The sequence below is a fragment of the Rhineura floridana genome, chromosome 8 (assembly GCF_030035675.1).
Source record: "Rhineura floridana isolate rRhiFlo1 chromosome 8, rRhiFlo1.hap2, whole genome shotgun sequence".
NCBI classification, from domain to species: Eukaryota; Metazoa; Chordata; class Lepidosauria; order Squamata; family Rhineuridae; genus Rhineura; species Rhineura floridana.
The window spans coordinates 107,729,320-107,752,497 of NC_084487.1; the positions used below are offsets into that span (position 1 = coordinate 107,729,320).

Consider the following 23,178-nt stretch of genomic DNA (forward strand, 5'->3'; position numbering starts at 1 on the left):
CTTGATACTTATTTAGGAGAATTCTTTGTATTAAGAAAGGCTATTAAGAATAACTTAGCAGTACACAAAGCAATGCTGTACTGTTTTTAGTCTGAATGTCACAGGGTTGCTCAGAAAACAAGACACAGATACACTCACTTTGTATTTGGGTCCTGTGCAGTTCACATACATTTCTCCTTTTGTAGTAAGCCAAACAAAAGTAGTGACAATGAAACTGTTCACATTTAATTGTGTGTTTTTTAATTTAAGCATCAACTACCACAAGCTGTACATTTATAAGCTCATATGCACTACCAGCAAACCCAACAAAACGATAAAACACTGTTCCTGACTCTATTGTAAACATTTAAAACTTGCTGAATTTACAAATTAATGTCCTGAAAAGCTGGATAAATTATACATCCTTCTCGCTCAATATCCACACTCAAATCTACAGCATTTAAAAAATTCACACAGGCACATTGTCAAGATAAGTCTTCTTTACAACCCATGTATTTACACAAAGCCTTTGTTGACACAGTTGGTACAGTTATTTTAAGTAACTGCCAAGGTTCACAAACATATTTAAAATATATTTAGCAGCATATCAACATACGTTAAAAGGAAGGACACCGTGTTTTTTTCTTAAATAAAACAGAACATGTGAGATGACAAACAGGTCCATAAGAAAAATAGATTAAGATATTTCTGTAGGAATACTGTGGTAGGCAAAGCACTAATAAAACGTTATTTTAGTTCTAGTCCTGAGCACAAAGTAGACTTAGCTGCACAACTTTGGTCAACAAGAGTAAATGCTAACTCTTAATGCAGGTCATATGGCATTTATTGTTAGCATGGCATAGTCAGGGTAGTAATCTGTCTCAAACTAAGATTCCACTCTCCTTTTCTTTCCAGTCTTAATGTTTCTTACAGCAGCAAAATGTAAGTAAACTTTTTAGAACCCCCCCCCCATTCTCATTCATTAAAGGCTTGGGAAATGAGACTATAGATAACGCCATCACATTCCATACAACCATAAGGTGAAGTTTGGATCGACAGAAGGGATCAGAGAGTGAGGTACACAGGGCACTTTCATATTATAGGCTACAGTTTTTGAGACAACCATTCCAGGTAAAAAACTTCGTTTGTTTGACTTACATGGCTTATATAGGCACACAAAACCAGCCATTAAATGTGAGACAAGCATACCACCAACAGACTAATGTTTTAAATACAGTACACAAGGCAGTCTTAAGGGCAGCAGTGTTAGCAGAATACAACACACTTAAAAAGCAGAGTTGAGCTGTATCTTCCAGTTTTTTTGCAGTGTTCTCTAGCTACTAGCATATGCCTACTAAATGCAAAGCGGCTTGCAGCAAGAGCATAGTATATCATCATAACTTGAGAAGTCTAGCACTGCAGCTCTTGTTTTAATTACTGGCAACATCTTCACTTGCATCACCAGGATCTGAGATCTGTCCATCTAAGTTGTTGGGAGCTTTCCAGATTCTCACAGTTCGATCACTGTAAAATATTTTCAAACCATTAAATATGCCACCGTGAAGTGGAAAAAAGAAGCAGAGAAAAGCTGTTTTTCAATTTATAAATGCATACATTAGAAAACCAAGAATGTTTCCTTAATCAAGTAGTCTTGTTCTAGAGCCTAGAAAGTGAATGTGTATCAGCACAAAGATTTTTTGAGACTTAATTTTTTCAAGCAGAGCAATTTCACCACATCCCTGTGGAATACAGGAAGCATATTGAGAGGCATTCTGAAAGAGGCTCTTAGCTTGGTTTCAAAAGATAGGTATGTAATTCCAAATCTATCACTATAGTAGCTTCTTGAATAAAAATAAGGGATAAAAAGTAGGCTATAGCCTGTGATTCTAAATTTGTCTTTAAAATGTAATCAGTGTATATAATAGTTGTACCACACTGAAAAACTCTGAGTGTGCATGTGTGTTATGAAGCATGTGTAAAGAAAACTAAAATAACTCACTCTGATGTAGTAAAAATCTGGCTGGAATTGGTGCAGATGGCATTGATGGGACTATCGTGTCCTTTCAGTTCGCTTACTGGTGCAAATGTATCTGCATTCCAGAGCTTCAGAATGCCTCCACGGCAGCCACTGAGAAGCACAGGGGAACCTGGCACAACTCCAAGAGCACAAACCCAATCCTTATGGGCATTAGGAACTTGCTGAAAAGACATATCAGAAAATCAGGTTGAGAAATAGGCACCACCCATAATCAGGGATAGACATCTAGTTCAGCTCTGAAAACTACATCAGATAATATGAAGCAGAGGAAAATGCACACACATTTTATGTGTATAAATTCAAATACTTTGAATGTTTTGTGAACATTCTAATTTCATTTTTTGTGAATGTGGTGGATGGATTACAGTTGATAGGCTGCTTTAACTAAGTTTCTAATTATGAAATGGCAATTGTCAAATATGGAATACTCAGGTCCGCCTCTTACCAAATCTATGACTTGCTTCCTCCAGAGCAAGTTGGCAATAATACAGCTATTGAAATTAGAGTATGTGTTTTCAAAGTTCTGTCTTCTATTTCCAATCTCTGAAAAGTTTCTCTACTATATGATCAAACATACCTTCTACAATCATGAGGGTTAAAAACATCCATTTAAGATGGATGCTGGAAATTTTATAAGGATTCTACCAGAAGTCTGGGGGCCATAGAAAAGTTCTATAAATATATAGCATTTATGTCCTCTGTGCTAGAGGTTCCCAAACTGTGGTCCACAAGCTTCATTTAGGTAAATATTCATACTGATTTTTAATTGTATTTTATTGTTTCTTTTATTTCTTAATATTGTATTTTATTGTATTACCATCTGAATTGTAATACCATAAAATACAATATTAGAAATAAAAGAAGCAATAAAATACAATTAAAAATCATATAGCACCTAACACAGCACATTACAATTGCTACAACAGGCAGAAAAATCATTAGGTGGTCCACCAAGACCATTAGTAATTTTCAAGTGGTCTGTGGGGAAAATAAGTTTGGGAACCACTGCTCTATGCTGAATGTTGCCTATCCTCTGCCCAGGACAAGTCAATTCTCCATCTGAAATCTACAATTTAGGCCCAAACCAACATTTTCAGTCCAAACTCTCTAAGTCCTAATATCAGTTTTCTAGATGCAAATTCCTTATTCTTTTTGATTTCAAAAATCTTTAAGCCTCATTTTGGAATAGAATTTCAATGTTTAACAAATAGCCAGGGTAGCTCTGTTTTGAAAACGGTCCGGAAGCTGCAACTGGTAGAGAATGAGGCGGCTCGCCTGATTAAAGGCAGCCGCCGGTGAGATCACATTACTCCAGTTTTAAAGGAGTTACACTGGTTACCAGTCATTTTCCGGGCCCAATTCAAGATGTTGGTTTTCACCTTTAAAACCCTATACAGTTTTGGCCCAGTCTATCTGAAAGAGCGCCTCCAGCATCATCAGTGATGCCGCTCAATCAGCCTCAAAAGACCTTCTCTCCATCCCACCAGTTAAAACAGCTAGACTGCTGAGGACTAGGGAGAGGGCTTTTTCCATTGTGGCCCCCACTCTGTGGAATTCCCTCCCAAATTATCTCTGCCATGCCCCCGCTGTGATGAGCTTCCGACGGGCCTTGAAGACCTGGCTCTTCGGACAGGCTTTTGGGGTGGGTTAGGTTTTATTGTTGTTATTGAGATTTTTAATGTTCTAATATAATTATATGTTTTATTCTGTACGTCGCCCAGAGTGGCTGGACAACCAGCCAGATGGGCGACTAATAAATCTAATAAATAAATAAATAAATAAATATTAGTTGTTAACACTACCTGAATGAGGTCTTTTTGAGCCAAGTCCCACTTTTTAATTCCATTATCTCTGGATCCACTAAAAAGGTTGTCTCCTATGATTGTAAGTGCTTCAATGCCATCATAATGAGGTGGTTCAAAGTTGTGTGTAGGGCTTACTGTTCCAAGAGCTCCTTCAGTTACATCAAACATCTGGAATAGTAGCAATACATTTTCATATCTGCTGGATAATCTTTGCCAGCAATTAACAAAACATAAACCGGGTAACACTACTCAAAACACGCAGTCAACACAGTGGTACTATACCAATGCCCACAAAAGATTTGGAACAGTGCAGCAGTACAAATCACTAATTGATGTTAATAAATTGTTAATTCAATAAAACATGATGACTTATCTGAAACATCCAACACAGTTTTATTTATATTTTCCTTGCATCTCATATGCCTGCCATGTTTTTCAGATAAAAGGTGCCATTACTACCACCATCCATCTCACTATCACAAGGAATGGACATCAGACTATTATGTAGAACACAATTTGTGGCACTGGCATTTTCTCCACACAGACATACAGTTTCTTATTTGATAAGTGTAACATCCCTCAAAAGGTAACAATCACCAGGTGATTTAGAAGGACATTCAAGCAATTACTCTGGATAAATAGTAGTATCTAGTGGAATATTGCAAGATTTGCAACAGTTTGTCCATGTGGCAATTATGCAACATAAACGTTATAGTTTGTATGCCAAAGTTAATGAGAAACGTGAAACATTTTGAATAATTTTTAAAAAAAGCCAAAAAAGGCAATTACTGAGATTAGGTTGCAATTCTATACAAACATACCTGAGAGTAAACCCACTGAACCCAATGGCACTTACTTCTGAGTATATATATGCATACTAATATTTAGGAAATAGCTTAAAAACTACCTGGAAAAAAGAATAATAAGTGGATTTTGTGCTGGTTGTAACTTTCACTCTGTATTCAATAAAAGAGTGAAAGTTAAGACCAGCACATAATCCATTAACTTTATTCTCCAATATCAGAGCAAAACCCTAGAAAAGATCCCAAAGACTTTTTGATTTAAGCATGGGATTTAAGGTTTTCCATGCATAAGTGAGCTCATAAGAATATCAGTTTGAGTACTCTTTTCTGTGAATTGAAGACATACTTCCATGAACCCCATACTTGTCTTTATGTCCCAGTGGGTGGTATTCAATGCTAGTCTTAGTCAGAGTAAACACACTGAAATGAGACATTTGGCCTTACTGTGAAATCGGTCTTCTCTGTGCATGTCAAAAGATGGTATCAGGTGGGTAGCTAGCCCCACCTAGCGGTTGAAGGCAAAAGAGCACTGTTGAAGTTTTTTTCCCCAAAGGTCCATTCCTGGTCTGTGTCTGTTCCTGCCTCAGTTTTCAATGACAAGCCCATAAACGAGTAAGACAGGATAGCGACACTGACACAGACAATACAACAGTACTCATACTCTCTCTGCCAAAGGCCTACCAGTGCTTATATGGTAGCCCAGCCCCCCTAGGGAGCGGCCCTGATATCATCTTTTGACATGCACAGAGAAGACCGATTTCACGGTAAGTCCAAACGTCTCTTCTCCTGTGCATGTAAAAGATGATATCAGGTGGGACATACCAAAGCTGACCCATGTAGGGTGGGAAAATCGCTGGGCTGCCACTACTATTGGTCTGAGAGGACATGCTGTAGCACTCTCCTCCCAAAGGCTGCCTCAGCCGACGCATAGGCATCTATTTTTAATGCTTAATGAAGGTATTGGACGTGGCCCATGTGGCTGCCGTACAACTCTATTAGAGGAGCGTTGTGAGAAAAGGCTGCTGATGTGGCCGCCACTCTAGTGGAGTGAGCCACTATCCCGGCTGGCCGGGCTAGTCTTAGAGAGGCATATGCCAAAGAAATGCATGCCTTAATCCACCTGGCTAGTGTAGAAGTAGACACCCTATTCCCCAGAGATGCTGGGTGAAAGGAGACAAACAAATTATCTGTTTTCTGAATTGCATCTGTCTTGGAAATATAAACTTTAAGGGCTCCCCTCACATCCAGAGAGTGCCAGGCCTTCTCTGAAGGATGGACAGGATTAGGACAGAAGGATGGCAATACTAGCTCCTGTTAGCAATGGAAGGCAGACAGTACTTTGGGATGAAAGGAAGGGACTGTGCGTAGGACTACTCTATCTTTATGAAACACACATAAATTTTTATGGATAGGGCATTCAGCTCAGACACTCTACGGGCCGAAGTAATGGCCACAAGAAACAAGACCTTAAAGGATAGCAGACGGAGAGAAACTTGACTCAAAGGTTCAAATGGAGGTCTTTGAAGGGCTATTGACACTTTGTGCAGATTCCATGTCGGGTAGTGATGAACAGTAGGTGGTGCTGTTATCATTGCTCCCGAGGAAATGTCTGATGAAAGGATGAGATCCGAGAGGATTGTCTGGAGATCTGGAGAGTATCAACAATAAGGCTGAAACCTGGCGCCTCAGGGGTGTTAGGTCTGAGACCCAATGATAAGCCATCTTGTAGGAAAGATAAAATCTCGTTGACCCCTGCTTTCTGAGGAAGAACACTTTTCTTCCGTGACCAAGATAAGAAGGCCTTCCATGTGCCTTCATATATTCTGAATGTGGATGGGCGTCTAGAAGCCATCATGGTTTCCAGTACTTGTGGGGGGGGAATGCCTTTCTTTAAGAGTTGCTTCCGTTCAAATTCCATACATGAAATGCCAACCACTCTGGGTCTGGATGAAGAAGCTGCCCTTGAGAGAGCAGGTCCTCCCTTACTGGAATTTTCCATGAGGGTTCCACCGACAGTTCGAGGAGATCCAGAAACCAAGGTCTCCTTAGCCACCAGGGACCAACTAGTAGAACTGCTGTTCTCTCGGCACAAAGTTTTTTGATCACCCTGGGAATAATTGGAAGTGGAGGAAAGGCATACAGCCTGCCTGGAGGCCACTGGGACATTAAGGCATCTATCCCCTCCGCGTCTGGCATTGCATACCTGGAGATTGCGGCTGGTGGCAAACAGGTCCACTTAAATTCGGCCGAAATGTGCCACTATCTGATGAAATACCTCTGGGTGAAGCATCCACTCTCCCTGATTCAGTTTCTCTCAACTGAGCCAGTCTGCTTGGCTGTTGTCCTCCCCCTTGAGATATTCTGCTGCTATAGAGTTCACATTCCTCTCCGCCCACTGGAAGAGGAGAGAGGCTTCCTTCTGGAGAAGGTGGGAGCATGTGCCCCCTTGATGGTTTAAATAAGATTTGGCCGTCACATTGTCTGTTCTGATGAGCACCGCTCCTAACCGTCTGTCCTCCGCGAAGTGTCTGAGAGCCAGACGGATTGCTTGAAGCTCGAGAAGATTGATCGGCAGTATCGATTCCTGTGATGACCATGTGCCCTGAATCATCTGACCATCGCAGATGGCTCCCCACCCTGATAGGCTGGCATCTGACGTGATCAGGGTCCGAGGGGGATCCTGGAATGGAACACCTCTTAACAGGTTGGGTTCGTGAGTCCACCAGAACAGCGACTGCCAAACCCGTGGTGATAGAGCTACTCTGCGGTGGTGTCTGGATGCTATGTCACTTTGGAAGGGAAGGAGCACCCACTGAAGTGTGCGGGAATGATGACGTGCCCATGGTGTAGTTTGGAATGTGGAAACCATCAAACCTAGAAGCGTTGCTAATTCCATTAGATCTGCTGAGTTGGAGGATAGGATACCCAATGCTGCTTTGCAAATCTTGTTGACTCTTTCTCGGGACAACATTAAGAGGCCCTTCTGTGAGTCTATAGTCGCTCCCAGATGTATTATGCGCCAAGACGGAAAGAGATGACTCTTGGATTTGTTGATCAGGAAGCCGTGGTCCTTTAGACAGGCCAAGGTGACATGGAGGTCCTCCCAGGCCTTGTGCAACAATAGGGAGCGGATCAGAAAGTCATCCAAGTAAGGGAAGAGATGAATTCCCAGTGTCCTGAGATATGCCACCAAGACAACCACGATCTTCGTGAATGGCCTGGGGGCAGACGACAGGCCAAAAGGCATAGCCCTGAATTGATAATGGTCTTGTCCCACGGCGAACCAAAGGTATCGTCTGTGAGGTGGGAAGATTGGAACATGAAGTAGGCCTCCTTCAGGTTGATAGATGAGAGAAAGTCCCCTTTCCTTAGGGCCTCCTTGATTGACAGTAAGGTGTCCATGCGAAACTTGCGGTATCTTAAGAAACTGTTTAGACCCTTGAGGTCTAGTACTGGTCTGAACGATCCGTCTTTTTTCACGACGGTGAAGAACAGAGAGTAATTTCCCAAAAATCTCTCCCCTGCCGGGACTTTCTCTATAGCTGCAATTTGTATGAGATGGGAGACCGCCTGCAAAACTCTTTCCCTCTTGAGTGGAGAAACTGAGAGAGGGGATGGAATGAATCTCGCCGGAGGGGTGGAAGTGAACTCCAACCGTAGGCCGTACCGAAGGGTACGAAGGACCCATTGATCTGAAGACATGTCCTTCCACCGGTGAGCAAAACGTTGGAGACGACCCCCCCACTGGCGAGGTGGAGGCATCAGAATTGATGTTTATTTCCCCGTGACTGGGACCCAAATCCCAATCGACTGGGAAAGTGTTGCTGAGACTTAGGCTGGCTGCGTTGTCTGTTCCAGAAGGGACAGCTGGAGCAGGCATCCTTCGGCCTTCCATATGGTCGTGAGCCTCGAAAAGACTGAGACAAGTGATTTGGGTGGAATGATCGACAAAAAGACATTCTGTCATCCCTTTTCCTGGAGGATGGCATTAACTTTTTCTTTTCCTTAGTTTCCAAGACATTAGCTAGGGTGTCGTCCCCAAATAACTTGCCTCCCACATAGGGCTCTGAGGCAAGATTTGAAGACCCCTGCCACCAATGACCTTGCTGCAAACTGCATGGCATCCATGGATGCATCTGCCATGAAGGTAACTGCCCAAGAGACCTTCAGCAGAGACTTGCGTATCCAGGCTGCATCTTGCTGAAATAACATGAAAAACAATACACAAGAAACAATACAGGCCTGAACCAACGGAGGCAGAGAGAGTCCAACTGTGTTCGGTGAAGGCAAAAGAAAACTGAGGCAGGAACAGACACAGACCAGGAATGGACCTTCGGGGGAAAAAACTTCAACAGTGCTCTTTTGCCTTCAACCGCTAGGTGGAGCTAGCTGCCCACCTGATATCATCTTTTACATGCATAGGAGAATAATAGACATGACTAACAGGTTCATTATTTTCAATGGATCTACCTGAGTAGGTCTTCGTTGAATTCTACCCATTGGGAGTCCAGAGTCTGTAAATTCAAGTCCCTGCTTGTGTCTTCTGGGTGTAAAGGGCCAGCTAAATATCACCCCCACCAGTGAGTGGCTCAGGGGTTACATGCCCTGCCACCTGTACAGCCATGGGCAAGCTGCATAGTCCCAAGGAGCCCAGTTGCCCTCCAGCTGGCAGTTGTGGACAAGGAAGGGGCTGACTTGTGCAGCTGTGGCAAGCTGAGCAGGCCCTAGCCAGCTGGGGAGGACTAGCCTCAGAGGGAGGCAATGGTAAACCCCCTCTGAATACCAGCCTACCATGAACACCCTATTCATAGCGTAGCCATAAGTTGGGATCGACTTGAAGGCAGTCCATTTCCATTTACTCCTAGGTAAGTGGATACACAGTTGCAGCCTCAGGCTTACTTCAACAGGACTTTATTTTGAGCAGACATGTATAGGAGTGCAGTGTGTGATTCCACACCATGTAGGGAAAGAATGGGAGAAAATGGAAACCACAGACCATTCTCAAAGCTTGCTGTATTACTATTATAGCAAAGATGCACGAGGCAATACCTTTATATAGTGGTCCTTTGAGCCAGTAATTATGAGATCTTGTCCATTGGAAATGCGGTCTACTGTAAGGCACATAACAGGACCCAGGTGACCAGTCAGTTTTCCTGTAGACTGAAATCTAGAAAATGAGTAGAAATTGTCAAAGTGACTTTGCTTTAATTATTTCAAAGGAAAAAGCAGTTCTCCCATCCATTCTTCAGAGTTGCACTGCATATTAATCAAGCTTTGATCTTTGCAAATAGTTATATGGGTATAAAATGGGTAGAAGCAGCAGGAGTACCCAATTTCAAACCAAGCCATTTACATGTTTAATCTTGATTTCTTCCTGCATCCAAACTTTCTAAGCAACTATTTATGTTCTTGATGGCATATGAATGTTGCCTGATATTGTGCAGCAATCACATACAGCTGCAAATATAAGACTGGAAATTCAACTTGTGGCCTATTTTCCAAATTTGTTTGAATCTTTGTGACCTGACTGGGTAATCTGCAAATCTTAATTTTTCTCTTATTTTTGTTTCATTGAGTAGATTTATATTAGAAGTCAACATACACATATACCTCCTTGGGTTATGCTTTTTCACACATCAAACTGATTGTTAAAAATAGGAGGCTAGTGGACTTCCTACATGGTTCAGGGATTCTCACATAAGCACAGAGGCATGGAAAGAAGTCATAATGCATCAGTTCCCACACTACAAGCATATCTTGAGAAGCGACCCACAGACCAAAGGCCCACAATCCATGGAATGTTGCTAAGGATGTGGCAGTTTACAGTGAAAGATCCCTAGACTACTTGCTGCAGCCCCAGAAACTTCTAGACACAGGATTCACAGGATCTTTGCATGCTGTAAATGTTGTTGAAATCTTTACCTCTTTAGGTCCCACATTCTAACTGCATTTCCTGCAGCTGCATATAGAAAAGTGCCTGTTGGATTTAGCGCTATCTGATTGATCTGGTTTTCTCCAGCTGGAATTGTCACTGTTCTGTTGGTACTTCCAGAACAAGCGTCACCTGGCATTGCTTGGCCTGAAGACCTTAGTTTTACAGCAAAAAAACAAATGGAAAATAAACGTACAATTATATAAGAGGAAGAAAAGACACCCAGTAATTCCATCAATCTCACAAGCACAAATAATGGGGGCAGTTAGTGGATACTGCATTTCTTGCTTTAAATGCAAAGCTTCCAAACATTTTAAAAGTGACAATTCAAATGTACTCATTGCCCATGATATCCCAGATATTCTTAGCAGGTAACTGGAGAAAAGGATACAGATGGTCATGGTGAGCTCTTCAGGCTCAAGGAAACAAGAGAGAATTCAAATGCCCAAATCTGACCAATATTTACAATATTTACCAGTATTTCTTGCACAGCAAATAAATATTCCCAAAGCCCATCAACCCATTTCTGATGTCTCCAATATATATGTTCTAAAAATAGACAAGCCCTTAATCTGTGTATGGATCGACCCATTCACATGACTAGGATGCATGTAGATGATAATGTAAGTCCATCCTTTATTCCATTAGCGGTGGATCATTGAGAGCTCAGATTTACTCACTGGCATTTCCAGCTATTAAGAGATCAGGAAATAGGGACAGGAAAGATCTTGACCTGTAGCTTTGAAGAAGCTTTCAGAGTAAAGCTGAATTGATAGTCTGATTCACCATAAGGAAGCTCCCATTAACTCCTATGACAAGTGGGGATGGGAACCCAGAACTAGATGAGAAGCAAAATAGGTCTCTTCCTAACTTATATCCTTTTGTTTCAGCCTTTTCCACTTGCAGCTCTTCACCTAAGCTCATAATCTTTGTTCATATAACCTCTACTTACAGCTCATCTTGTCCTTTATTCTATAAATGCCCACCTAGGGGGAGACTCAACAGTAGCACTCCCCAACAACAATAACAGCATAGAGTTTTCCTGACTCCCCCTGCCCCCTCCCGCACCCTGCACTAAAGGGGAATTTTTCTTAGGCTGCAAATTTTAACATTTGTATAGTCTTCCAATTTTCCAACTCAGTGGATTTTCCTTTCAAATGATTAGACACAAAGTAGCTGGGTTTTAGCCTAGGAATTTTACATTAACTACAGTTCTCTCACTGCTTATTGCAAATCAAAAGTTTAGAGTAAATATTTGCCTTTTTTAGTTGCAACTTACGTTAGTGTCCGAATACACTTAGCTGAATCACGGATGTCCCACACCTTAATATAAGATGTCGAGACTGTGAAGACCAAGCTAGTATAGTTACAATATTTTACAGATACAACGTTGTTGGGATGACCACCTAGCGACATTATTTCCTGTCCAGTTACCAAATTCCATACTTTACAAGTGCGATCTAAACAAAAACAAAGCAAAGCAAGAACAGCAAATTTAAAAAGTGAATAATACTGTATTATTCTGTGAAATGCAGATATACTTTTCAGTTCTGTGAAACAACTTAGATGAGCATACTACCCAGTCATCACCAAAGTTCAGCAGGTGACATAAGACCACTGCAGAGCTTGGAAAAGTTACTTTTTTGAACTACAACTCCCATCAGCCCAATCCAGTGGCCATGCTGGCTGGGGCTGATGGGAGCTGTAGTTCAAAAAAGTAACTTTTCCAAGCTCTGTATTAGAGTAGGCTTCAGTGGTTTTTCAGCCCAGCATATCCTTATCCATCCTATTTTCCTAAGGAAAGCTTTTTGAACAATTTGGGTGGGGTTGCATCTTCTGAATATTTGAGAGTTTGGTTTATTTTCTATTTGGTCACTGTGAGAACAGGATGCTAAACTAGGTGGACCTTTGGTCTGATCCAGCAGGCTCTTCTTATGTTCTCTTAAACATTTAATTCAGAAAATGAATTAACTGTATTTAATACAAAGATTGTCAAGGTGGGGAGGGTACAATTATGGAAATCAAAATGTAATAAAACAAATTAAATACACAAATTATTAAACAAATTAAAATGTAATAAAACAAATTAAATAAAACAAAGAAGCAGAAAAACTCAACATCAGAGAATAAAAAACTTATTTAAATGAAAAGGTTTTTTATAGTCTCTCTAAAAGAAGCAAGCTCCCAAATCTGCACATCTAAGCTAGCAGCTGATTCTATATCTTAGCGGCCACCACAGAGAATGCCTCCTCTGCTGTAATTATTGGCCTGACTCAAAGCTGATTATCATCAGCAACATTTCAGTCCTGAATCTGAAAGGATGAGGTGGCACTTCCTCAGGTATTCTGGCCCCAAGTCATAAGTGACTTTGAATTTAGCCCAGAAGCCAGTGAAGCTACCAGAGAACCAGCATCATATTTTCTGTGCAGCTTACACACAGAACTACAGTATTTAGCTGTCTTGTTCAGAACCAACAATCATTTGTGAATAGTCTTCAAGAGAGCCCCGTGAAGAGCATGTTACATTAGTCAGAAAGTTATCATGACATACACTGTAATGAGCAGTCAGGTGGGAAATGGTGAAAGTCATTATCTACATTACCTGAATATATGTTCCCCTAAATTTTTGTGTGGATGAAATTTGATTAAAACACTGCCTTTAAATAATGCAAGGAGGGATGAGGGGGAAACTCATCCACTCCACAGATTACCGTGTAGACCAATATTGTGTTCTTTGAGACTGTAAGTATCTACATGGGATACTTTTTTAAACCTCATATACAGTATGGATGACTATAGGTTAAAAAGAGATGTGGAACTAATTCATTATTTTAATGGCTATAAAGCATAGGTCTGCAACATGTACATGTTAAAAATGTAACATACAGAGTAACCTTATCCACTGCTAAAAGATACTAGCATTTTAATCAGTATTATGAAGACTATTCATTTTACTATGGGTTATCATCAGCATCTGACCAACATATGTGCTGTATTTGATGTGATTTTAACCCTTTCTCTTCTGCCCTTCTGCACGTCCACTCTATTCTCAAAATTGTCCTGCCCTTGCCTTCTGCAGGTTGGTTCACACATGTGTACACATCATTGAAGTGTTCCAGGTTTGAGGTGATGAGAAACAGTATGAAAACTTGATTTGTGATTTTTGATTTACGATGGCTCATTCACAAAATGCCAGTTGAGGTCACATTCATTAAGTGAGAAACATTTGTGTGTTGATACAGTCGTAGAAAGTAGCACCTTTCATGAATGCAAACAATAACTTTACTACCAAGCTTACATGGTAGGGGAGGTGACTTTATCTAGACATAACACATACCGCAACTTACAGGCTTAAATAACTTTACTCCTTGTACTCCAAAAAGAAGTATTGGAACCTGTATATCTGTTTCACAGACCCACAACATGAATGCTGTGCTTGATGAGCATTATGAAAGATACCCCCACCTTGAGTGGATGAAAATCATGCAGACAATGAAAGACGAGCTGCTAGTCAGGAACCTAAAGCTGGTGGAGGACAAGTATTCTACTACCTACAGATGAGACTTCTACTTTGTGTATTACATTCCCTCCAACCACTAAATAAAGTTATCCAATTAGTTGTCTACAAAACTGCCATGTTCCATTCTTCTTCTTTACCTAACAAAGGAACCTATGTGTTTCACTTAAGCCTGGAGACAAATCCAGATAACTGCTGGATTTTATATTTTCAAAAATGGAGGATCAGCCATTCTGTTTTTTTGTCTCAGCTGTTCTATGTGCAACCTGAAACCTGCATAGCACCTAATCCAAGAAATTCTGTTATGTTCCCCTGTACTCCATTTTAAGACTATGACTAAATGCAGACTTTTTGGCTTCAACATCAAGCCAGCTTTTATCTCTCAATGCCTCTTCTTAACACCTGGCCTGATGAAGAATTTTGTGAAACTCCAAAGCTAGGTGATTATCACAAATAATCACAAAGACATTGTTGACTGTGAATTTCTCCATCAGTTGTTTGTCTGCCTTCTGAGCAGCCAGCTTTTCATATGAATTGCTGGGTAGAGGAAGGAGAGGGCAAGAAACAGAGAGGTATTTGGAGATACAGAGGGAGATTTATTTATTTATTATTATTTATTTAATAGCTTTATATCCCACCCTTTCTCCCTGTAGGAACCCAGGGTGGCAGATTGGCATCTAACACCTTTCTGCAAGCTGGAGTTGTTTGAGCATGGTAAACGTAATCTGCAATCAGGCTCCTATAGAATTTTGTCGCTCTTTTTTTGTAGTCCCATCAACGTACAAATTCAGAAAGCTGCGTAAGAACAATAAGAGACATGTCAAACCTTTTGATCCTGTAAAGAGGAGATCATCTGTAGAATCAACACAAAGTACAGCCTTTGTATGACCTTCAGCTATATGGATACATTGAATTGGAGATCTGCCACATTTGGAAGAAGAGAATGGGTTGATTATGCCTCTATAGAGAAACAAAGAAACCATGAATTAGTTTCCCCACCCTGCCAAATTACTCAAAAATCTTACAAGAACCCTGTAGATTAAAGCAGGGAAATATGCTAATTATAAACCAATAATATTTTCTGCAGTTAGTCACAGTAAAGTGCAAGTTCAGATATTCTGCTCCCATCATGAACAACATCTCAACCACCGGTTCTGATGGTGGGGCCAACCCTGATCATTTTGCTGGGCCAAGAGCATCCGTTGGTGTTGCTCTGCAAACATGGAGACATGGCACAAATCACAGGCCTTTCTGGGATCACATTAAATTAAGGTGATGAGTGCCTCTTGCAGTCCAGACTATCCACTCACCCAGATCCAAATTCTGTGCCAAAGAGAAACCAACTCATCTGGAACATGGTCAACTCAACAAGAATATGAAGTAAAAAACAGTATACAGAGTACTAAAAAATTTAATATGGTTCTTCCAAAAAAGGTCATAATTCTGTAATTTAATACCTGCTGTGCTTTTAGCTCCATTATTTCATGGGATTCAAATTTGGGCTGATGCCAATTTAAGCCCACTGGAAGTTGTGAAGTCTAAATTCTTTAGACAGATTTTCTCTGTACCATGGTGTGCTTTAAATGTAACTGCAATTTGAAGCTGGTCTTCCCTCCATTTTTATACAGACCTGGCTCAGAACATTTTATTGGTTCTGGTTGAATTTCGCTCCTACTGGCTTGCTTCCTTTAGTTCTGCTTGATTTGAACGAAAGTAGATGGATGACAGCCATTAATGTCACGTTATGTTTTTTGGGCTTTTCATCACAACAGTGACTTAGGGTAGAAACACACCGGGGCACACAATGCTACTCAAACCCTGCCCTTTTTTCCTGTAAGGTGGGAGCCACCTAAGTGCTTTTTTTTAAAAAAAAAATTCTGAATGGCAGATAAACCAGTTCCCCCTCCAGGTGTGGCTAATGAAAACACCTTGATCCGGCGTATAGTGGGTTTACAGCCTAAGTTTAGTAAAATAAAATACCTATTGAAGCAAAGCCTGTTTTGATATTAAACAGGAGAACAATCTGCCTGCAATGAGAAAACTACGCCCCTGCTATGACTATTTTTCATCTAGTCCTTTTGACATAATGGCATCTTATTTACAAGATCTAACACTTCTAAAATATAGAGGAGCTTTCTCAAGTTCATGACTGAACTCGTTGCCTTCAGCAGCACTTGAAGGCCATTTAAAGAAAAATGGTGTATGTTGATGTGGATGCTGAAACATTGGCTTATGTATAACTACTGTGCTCTTTTTACTGAAATTTGCACAAACAGTTAATCACCCTATCATCACCATCTCCTCATCTAGGGCATTCAACTGATTATTATGTGACTTTTCTCCTTGCAGATCAAGACAAGCTGGTGACTGCAAAATTTCTAGTGGCTGCTATTAAAAGGGCCACAATGATACTCTCTTGAGTTTTAAATTGTACAATTTTAAATTTAATTTGCCAGTTTTATCTGCTTAGTTGTGTTTGTATATGTTGGCACCTTTGTATACAAATTGCAATGGCTGGTGGCTAATGCAAAAAACCCCCAAACCTATCTGCACTCAGAATAAGCTAAGATTTTTTTAAGATAAGGGGGGTGAGGTAGCAGAGCTATATTAGTTCCTCATGTCCTACATCTAACAAATGCCTACATACACTTCATCAGCTTCATTAAGGGCTCTGTGACATCTGACACACACACAAACACAAAGCTATACTGTCTGATGAGAGATGAAGTACACGTCAAGAGATATTGGTGCAGCAATGAAATTTTAGGGAAGATTCCATTTATGACAGCATGAAGCAGGAACAGACACAAAGAAATAGAATAATCTTTGGACGTTTTCACAAGAGAAGCCAAGAGGAGGATTTGAATTCCTCATGTTTACAAAAGCCAAGCAAAGGGTTGCACTAATCAGAACAAACATGCAATTCAGAAATGATTCTACTGTTTTCTTTATTGTTCTAACAAGAGATTTGTTCAGATCCAAGAGGCACCTTTAACATCACTTGCAAAAGCTTATTTTGCTTATGCTTAGCTCATATTATGATCCTAAAAATGTCAGAATAAAATCCAAAGCTTCACAATGACTCTAAATGTGTACTATATTATGACAGAGTGAGCCATTTCTTAAAGATGTTTTGCTGAAAGGCTAGTGCCAATGTGTGTTTCCCTTTAATTCTGTTTCATTAAAATATCTGAATGAATTATGTGCTAGGCAGAAGATACCTGGTGTTTATAGTGCTAGCCTGAGACAGGAAATATTTGCTTTTATATGCATTTGTTCACTTATGAATCTTTGTATAGCCTTTAGTACATTAGCAGCAGCATAATGTAACTTGAAAAATAACCCTAACCCTAACCCAGGCTATCTAAAAATAATGCTTTCAGGGCCAGCTCAATCATACCGGCAGATCAAAAGGCAGCTGCCCGGGGCAGCACAAGTCAAGGGATGCTCATCATGTTGAAAGCAGTATGTACAGTAGTTCTGGGCTTGCATGTTGCTTTTAGCATGGAAGGCTCCCTGTGCCAGCCAGAGTGGATGCCACAATCCTCAGATGTGAGGGCTTCTAGATGCACTCTGTTTGCTTAACTATGCACTCAACCTGTCAATCATGTGGTGTCATAATGATGCCATGTGACTGGCATTTGGTCTGCAAGGCTGATCCTGGTAAGGAGCTGGCCCATGGAGCCAAAGGGGTTTCTCACCCCATCTTATAGCAAAGAGAACTAAAAATCAACCCTAAAAATTGAAAAAACAAACCCTGAGATGCTTCATATTTTATATAAAATATTGTAATATGTTGCTTTCATACACACCTACACTTATAAACCTTTGCAGTGATTTTGCTCTACTTTCAGCATCTGTGAACAAGATCATTTAATATTTGGCCCACAGTGAAGTAAGTGTGTGCGCAAAAAAGCCTTTGATTGCTGCACTATGATTAGACTCGCAGGCATCAAATGATGGTTCTAACCCACATCGCATCGCCTATGCTCATTAGGAGTATATTCACTAACAGGCAAAAAACCTTGCGGTTTAAGAATGTACATATAGCCCACATATATTTCTATCAAACTTTAAAAAGCAGGGAAATTGGGCAGCTATAGTGAATGCACCAGGGGAGCAGGAGACCTCACCTCCTCTCTGAGATATTGGACTACCCTACACATTTGTCAAAATGCAAACACAATTTGGGTTGGTCTTTCGGTCCAATCCACTTGCTGTGTAGCTTGGAAAAATTTGGTAACATGTGCCTCTGAGCATATGGTGAGTGGTGGCAACACCTGTAATCAGCCCAAATAATAGAAAGAAGATATGTCCTGTGCTGATCTTGTTTTAGCCGGGAGGAAGCAACATTATTAAGACAGTTGATATAGTTCAGATGGTCACTTTAAATATGTCTGATTTACTTTGCAATTTTAGTGAAGTTTCCTATAGGAAATCATTGTCTTTTGTTTCTATTTCTGTGAATATGTGAAGTATAGCAACACTTTGCAAAATTTACACTAAAAAAACTCCAAAAATAATTATGGAATAATGGCACAGACTATTCTGCAGAATAGTCTCCAGTGGACATCAGGAGTGTCTCAGTTTGCACAAGATAAAACAGTGGGAGGTGAAATATATTTTAGCAAAATTCTAGGTGTGCTCTATGTTTTTAATATGTTTAGACTTTTCCCCTCTGCAAGGGTGGGGGACCTATTAAAATGGTCCGCCCCCGGAGACTAATGAATCCTGAAGGTTTTCAAAGGGCTCTGGGGGATTTTCCGGCTGATAAGACTGGCGCTCCTGTCAAAGCCCTGGTTGAACTGTGGAATGCGGAGATGACTCGGGCTGTTGATACGATCGCTCCTGCGTGCCCTCTCCTGTGTAGAGCTCATACAGCTCCGTGGTATACCCCTGAGCTGAGAGCGATGAAACAAGATAGGAGACGGCTTGAGCGGAAGTGGAGACGAACTCCCGATGGATGCAATCATGCGCTGGTAAGTGTTTCCACTAAGCAGTATTTAGAAGCGGTGAGGGTGGCGAAAAAACAATATTTCGCTGCCACTATTAGGTCATCTCTTTCCCGCCCAGTGGAGCTGTTCAGAGTTGTCCGAGGGTTACTTTATACTAGCCCTCAGGACATGGTAGGGTCATCGATGGTCCGCTGCAATGAGTTCGCTGGACACTTCCAGAATAAGATCTTATGCATCCGCCGGGACTTAGACTCCCAGTTTATAGCAGATGATTCCAATGAGGCGTCCGGAGCGCAGTCTTGTCATGTTTTATTGGATGAGTTTCAGTTGGTTCAGCTCGAGGATGTGGACAAGGTGCTTGGACAGGTACGTGCAACCACATCGGTACTAGATCCCTGCCCCTCTTGGCTAATAAAAGCTAGCAGGGATGGAACATCTGGCTGGGCCAGGGAAGTGATAAATGCCTCTTTATGAGAGGGAGTGGTCCCTGGCTGTCTGAAGGAGGCGGCAGTAAGACCACTCCTGAAAAAACCTTCCTTGGACCCGGAAAATTTCAACAGCTACAGACCAGTAGCAAATGTTCCATTCCTGGGCAAGATCTTGGAACGAGTGGTTGCTGGCCAGCTCCAGGCGCTATTGGATGAAACTGATTATCTAGATCCATTTCAATCAGGGTTTCGGCCCGGTTTCGGCACTGAGACAGCCTTGGTCGCCCTGTATGATGACCTATGTCAGGAGAGGGACGGAGGGAGTGTAACTCTGTTGATCCTCCTTGATCTCTCGGCGGCTTTTGATACCATTGACCATGGTATCCTTCTGGAGAGGCTTGGGGAGTTGGGAGTTGGGGGTACTGTTTGGCAGTGGTTCCACTCCTACTTAGCGGGTCGTCTCCAGAGGGTTGTGCTTGGGGAACATTGCTCGACACCGTGGGCTCTGCAATGTGGAGTCCCGCAGGGTTCGGTTCTGTCTCCCATGCTTTTCAACATCTATATGAAGCCGTTGAGTGCGGTCATCAGGAGCTATGGAGTGCGTTGCCACCAGTACACTGATGACACGCAGCTCTATTTCTCCTTTTCATCCTCTTCAGGTAAGGCTGTCAATGTGCTGAACCGCTGCCTGGCTGCAATAATGGACTGGATGAGAGCTAACAAACGAAGCTCAATCCAGACAAGACTGAGATGCTGCTGGTGAACGGCTTCCCTGATCGGATGGTGGATATACACCCTGTCCTGGATGGGGTTACACTCCCCCTAAAGGACCGGGTTTGTAGTCTGGGAGTCTTTTTAGATCCTTCCCTGTCACTTGAGGCCCAAGTGGCATTGGTGGCACGGAATGCTTTCTACCAGCTTCGGCTGGTAGCCCAGCTACGTCCCTATCTGAGCAGGGAGGACCTAACATCAGTCGTACATGCTCTGGTAACCTTGCGACTGGATTACTGCAATGTGCTCTACGTAGGGCTGCCTTTGAAGACAGTTCGGAAGCTACAGCTTGTCCAAAATGCGGCGGCCAGATTAATAACGGGGACCAGGCGGTCGGAACACAAAACACCTGTTCTGGCTCGCTTGCACTGGCTGCCAATATGCTTCCGGGCTAGATTCAAAGTGTTGGTTCTAACCTATAAAGCCCTATACGGCGCGGGACCACAATACTTGTCAGAACGCCTCTCCCGATATGAACCTGCCCGTACACCACGCTCTACATCGAAGGCCCTCCTCCGAGTTCCGTCTCATAGGGAGGCTCGGAGGGCGGTGACAAGATCTAGGGCCTTCTCAGTGGTGGCCCCCAAATTGTGGAACAGTCTCCCCGAAGAGGTGCGTATGGCGCCGACATTGTTGTCCTTTCGGCGCCAGGTTAAGACCTTCCTCTTTGCTATGGCATTTTAATATGTAACTTGTTTTAGTTTTAAATTTTGTTGTAATTGTTCCTGATTCCTTGTTTTTATATATGTTTATGCTGTATTTATTATGAGATTTTGAGATGTTTTTGTATTTTTATATTTTGTTGTACACCGCCCAGAGAGCTAATGCTAGTCGGGTGGTATAAAAATCTAATAAAATAAAAAATAAATTAAATAAAATTAATCGACCGTGCCTACCTTGCCTTAAATGAAGTGGTTTAAACATAGCAGGCTGAACACATGCATCCTCTTTTTCCCCAACAGCTAGAGTCATTGCTGAAGTAGCAACATATTGTAGTCAGTCTGATTTGCTAGATAGGGCTGGAGGACATTCCTGATTAGGGATGGCTCCTCCTACTGGTCGTGACAGGCAGGGTCTAGAAACTTCTTAGTCTCCTCTCCTGGGAGAGGAGTCATCCTGCTCTCCAGACCGGCCCTGCCTGCAGCCTGTGAAGGTTGGGTCTTTTCTTCTCTCTGCTCAGAACTTCCTTTTACCTTTTTTTTTTTTTACTTTTTTTCCATTTTTTCTGCTTTTTGTCGTTCTCCTCTCCTTAATGTCAGCTATTTCTCTCTTCTGTCTCCATCCTTTACTGTTTTCTCCCCCCCCACCTGCCTTCACATCATGGGTCCAGGGGCTTGGGAGGATCGTTCAGTCCAGCTGAGCAGTTTGGTGCCGTGTGAGGCCTTCTTCAGAGCAATGGAGCGTGGCTAGCTGCAGTGTTTCAGCAACAGCGGCAGCCACTTTTGAAGGGAGACTTACTTCTAGCTCCATGGAGCTGCATTTTCGCCACACTCATGCTGAGTGAGATCGCAGGATCCGGCTCCCCTCCTCCCCCTTCCAAGGAGAAGAACCAGTGAGATGTGCTGCCTGGGGGTATCTACCCCAAAATCGGATCGTGCATGGCAGCAGGGGGTTGAGCAGCGCCCGCTACGGCAGTTCGCCATTGTAGCAGTTTCCCGCACTTTTTCCCTAAGTGCAGAACAGCTGCGGCTGCCACTTTATGGCTTTGCCTGCCTCTTCCTCATTCTCCCGCCAAGACTTCTGTTACACGGGAGATGTGATGGATTCTCAAGAGCTGCCAGTGCAAGGCTCAACAAGCTATCAGCCTGTGCTCTACCCAACCCCAAGCAGGGGCAGCGGGGTGTGTGTGAGTATTCCTGCTGAAGGTATGGAAGTTCCACCAGCCCCCATTCTCAGTTTCTTAAGCTCTTGTATGGGGTCAAGGAGTTTATCCTTGTTGAAATCAGTGGCCCCATTTACCATGCCCTTAAAAGTAAGCGGGACAGGCCCTCAAGTAGGCGATCCCATAAAGGAAAGCGGAGGCGCAGATGTCACTCTAGCGACTCATGCAGAGAGAGGAGATAAGTAGTTTGCCATAGCAATACAGCTATACCAGACCCCCCCTCTCATTGTACCCTAGCCGTCAGCTGGGATGGCAACCCCCCCGACATCAACCTGGGTGTCCTACTCCTATTCCCTGTCATATTGTGCAGGGAGGGGGTTCAGATAGCGCCCATGGTGGGAGACAAGGATCTCACTGGTAAAGGGCGCTATGAGTCAACAGGACTGATCAGACACCCACACACACGCATACCCCGCACCCACTATGGTCCATGGGTTGCAGGTACAAGGACTGTTGCCCAAGCAGGTCTATGGCCAACAGGGGGCATTGTCTGATTTGGATGATTCCCCTGAACCTGACAGGGAAGAGGGGGAATCGTCAGGAAAGGATCTAGAGGTGACCCAGTGCAACCTAGGCTCTTTCCCTAGAGGTTTTTCAACCCCTTCCTCTGAAGGTGCACAGAGTGCTGCAGTTCTCAGATATTGAGGGGGGAGGCGATGCGCATGCCCAGTCGAATTCAGCGGGAGCTAAAAAGGCTTCCATGGACTGATGCTAAGCTGGTTATTGCCCTCAGGCCCTTGAAGATGTGTGGGATGCAGAATGGGCGTTCCCATGTAAATCAAAGCTGCCTACTAAATAGGCAAAGAAGCATTTTGTGTTTGCAGCAAAGATCCTAAGTCTCCATCCTGATTTGATGTTATATATATTCCCAGGATTTTAAGGGGCCTCCCCCTTGGGAGAGATATCCCTCATGAAGGAGACATACAAGCCAGGGATACTCGGAGCTACTAGTTATATTTGCAGGAAATCCCACAGATTTTCCTTTGGCAGCCAGTTTGTCGGATCTCACCCTTTGAGCTTCTCCAGCAGTTTGTTCCAGCAGTTTGCACCCAGTTCTGCGGAACCAGAA

The 23,178-nt window shown here is 42.5% G+C and overlaps 1 protein-coding gene across 7 annotated transcripts in view; it reads right to left on the bottom strand.

Annotated features, from left to right (window-relative positions):
• Positions 1 to 223: 223 nt before the first annotated feature.
• KIF21A (kinesin family member 21A) overlaps positions 224 to 23,178 on the bottom strand; it is a 139,545-nt gene continuing 116,590 nt past the window's right edge. For all 7 annotated transcript variants that reach the window (XM_061640322.1, XM_061640323.1, XM_061640320.1 and 4 more), the window contains 7 exons: positions 14,900 to 15,033; positions 11,837 to 12,017; positions 10,548 to 10,712; positions 9,675 to 9,792; positions 3,820 to 3,990; positions 1,979 to 2,178; positions 224 to 1,503 (listed from right to left, as the gene is read on the bottom strand). In XM_061640322.1, the coding sequence (XP_061496306.1) occupies positions 1,410 to 1,503; positions 1,979 to 2,178; positions 3,820 to 3,990; positions 9,675 to 9,792; positions 10,548 to 10,712; positions 11,837 to 12,017; positions 14,900 to 15,033 (1,063 nt within the window). In that variant the 3' untranslated portion in view covers positions 224 to 1,409. The remainder of the gene's footprint in view (positions 1,504 to 1,978; positions 2,179 to 3,819; positions 3,991 to 9,674; positions 9,793 to 10,547; positions 10,713 to 11,836; positions 12,018 to 14,899; positions 15,034 to 23,178) is intronic.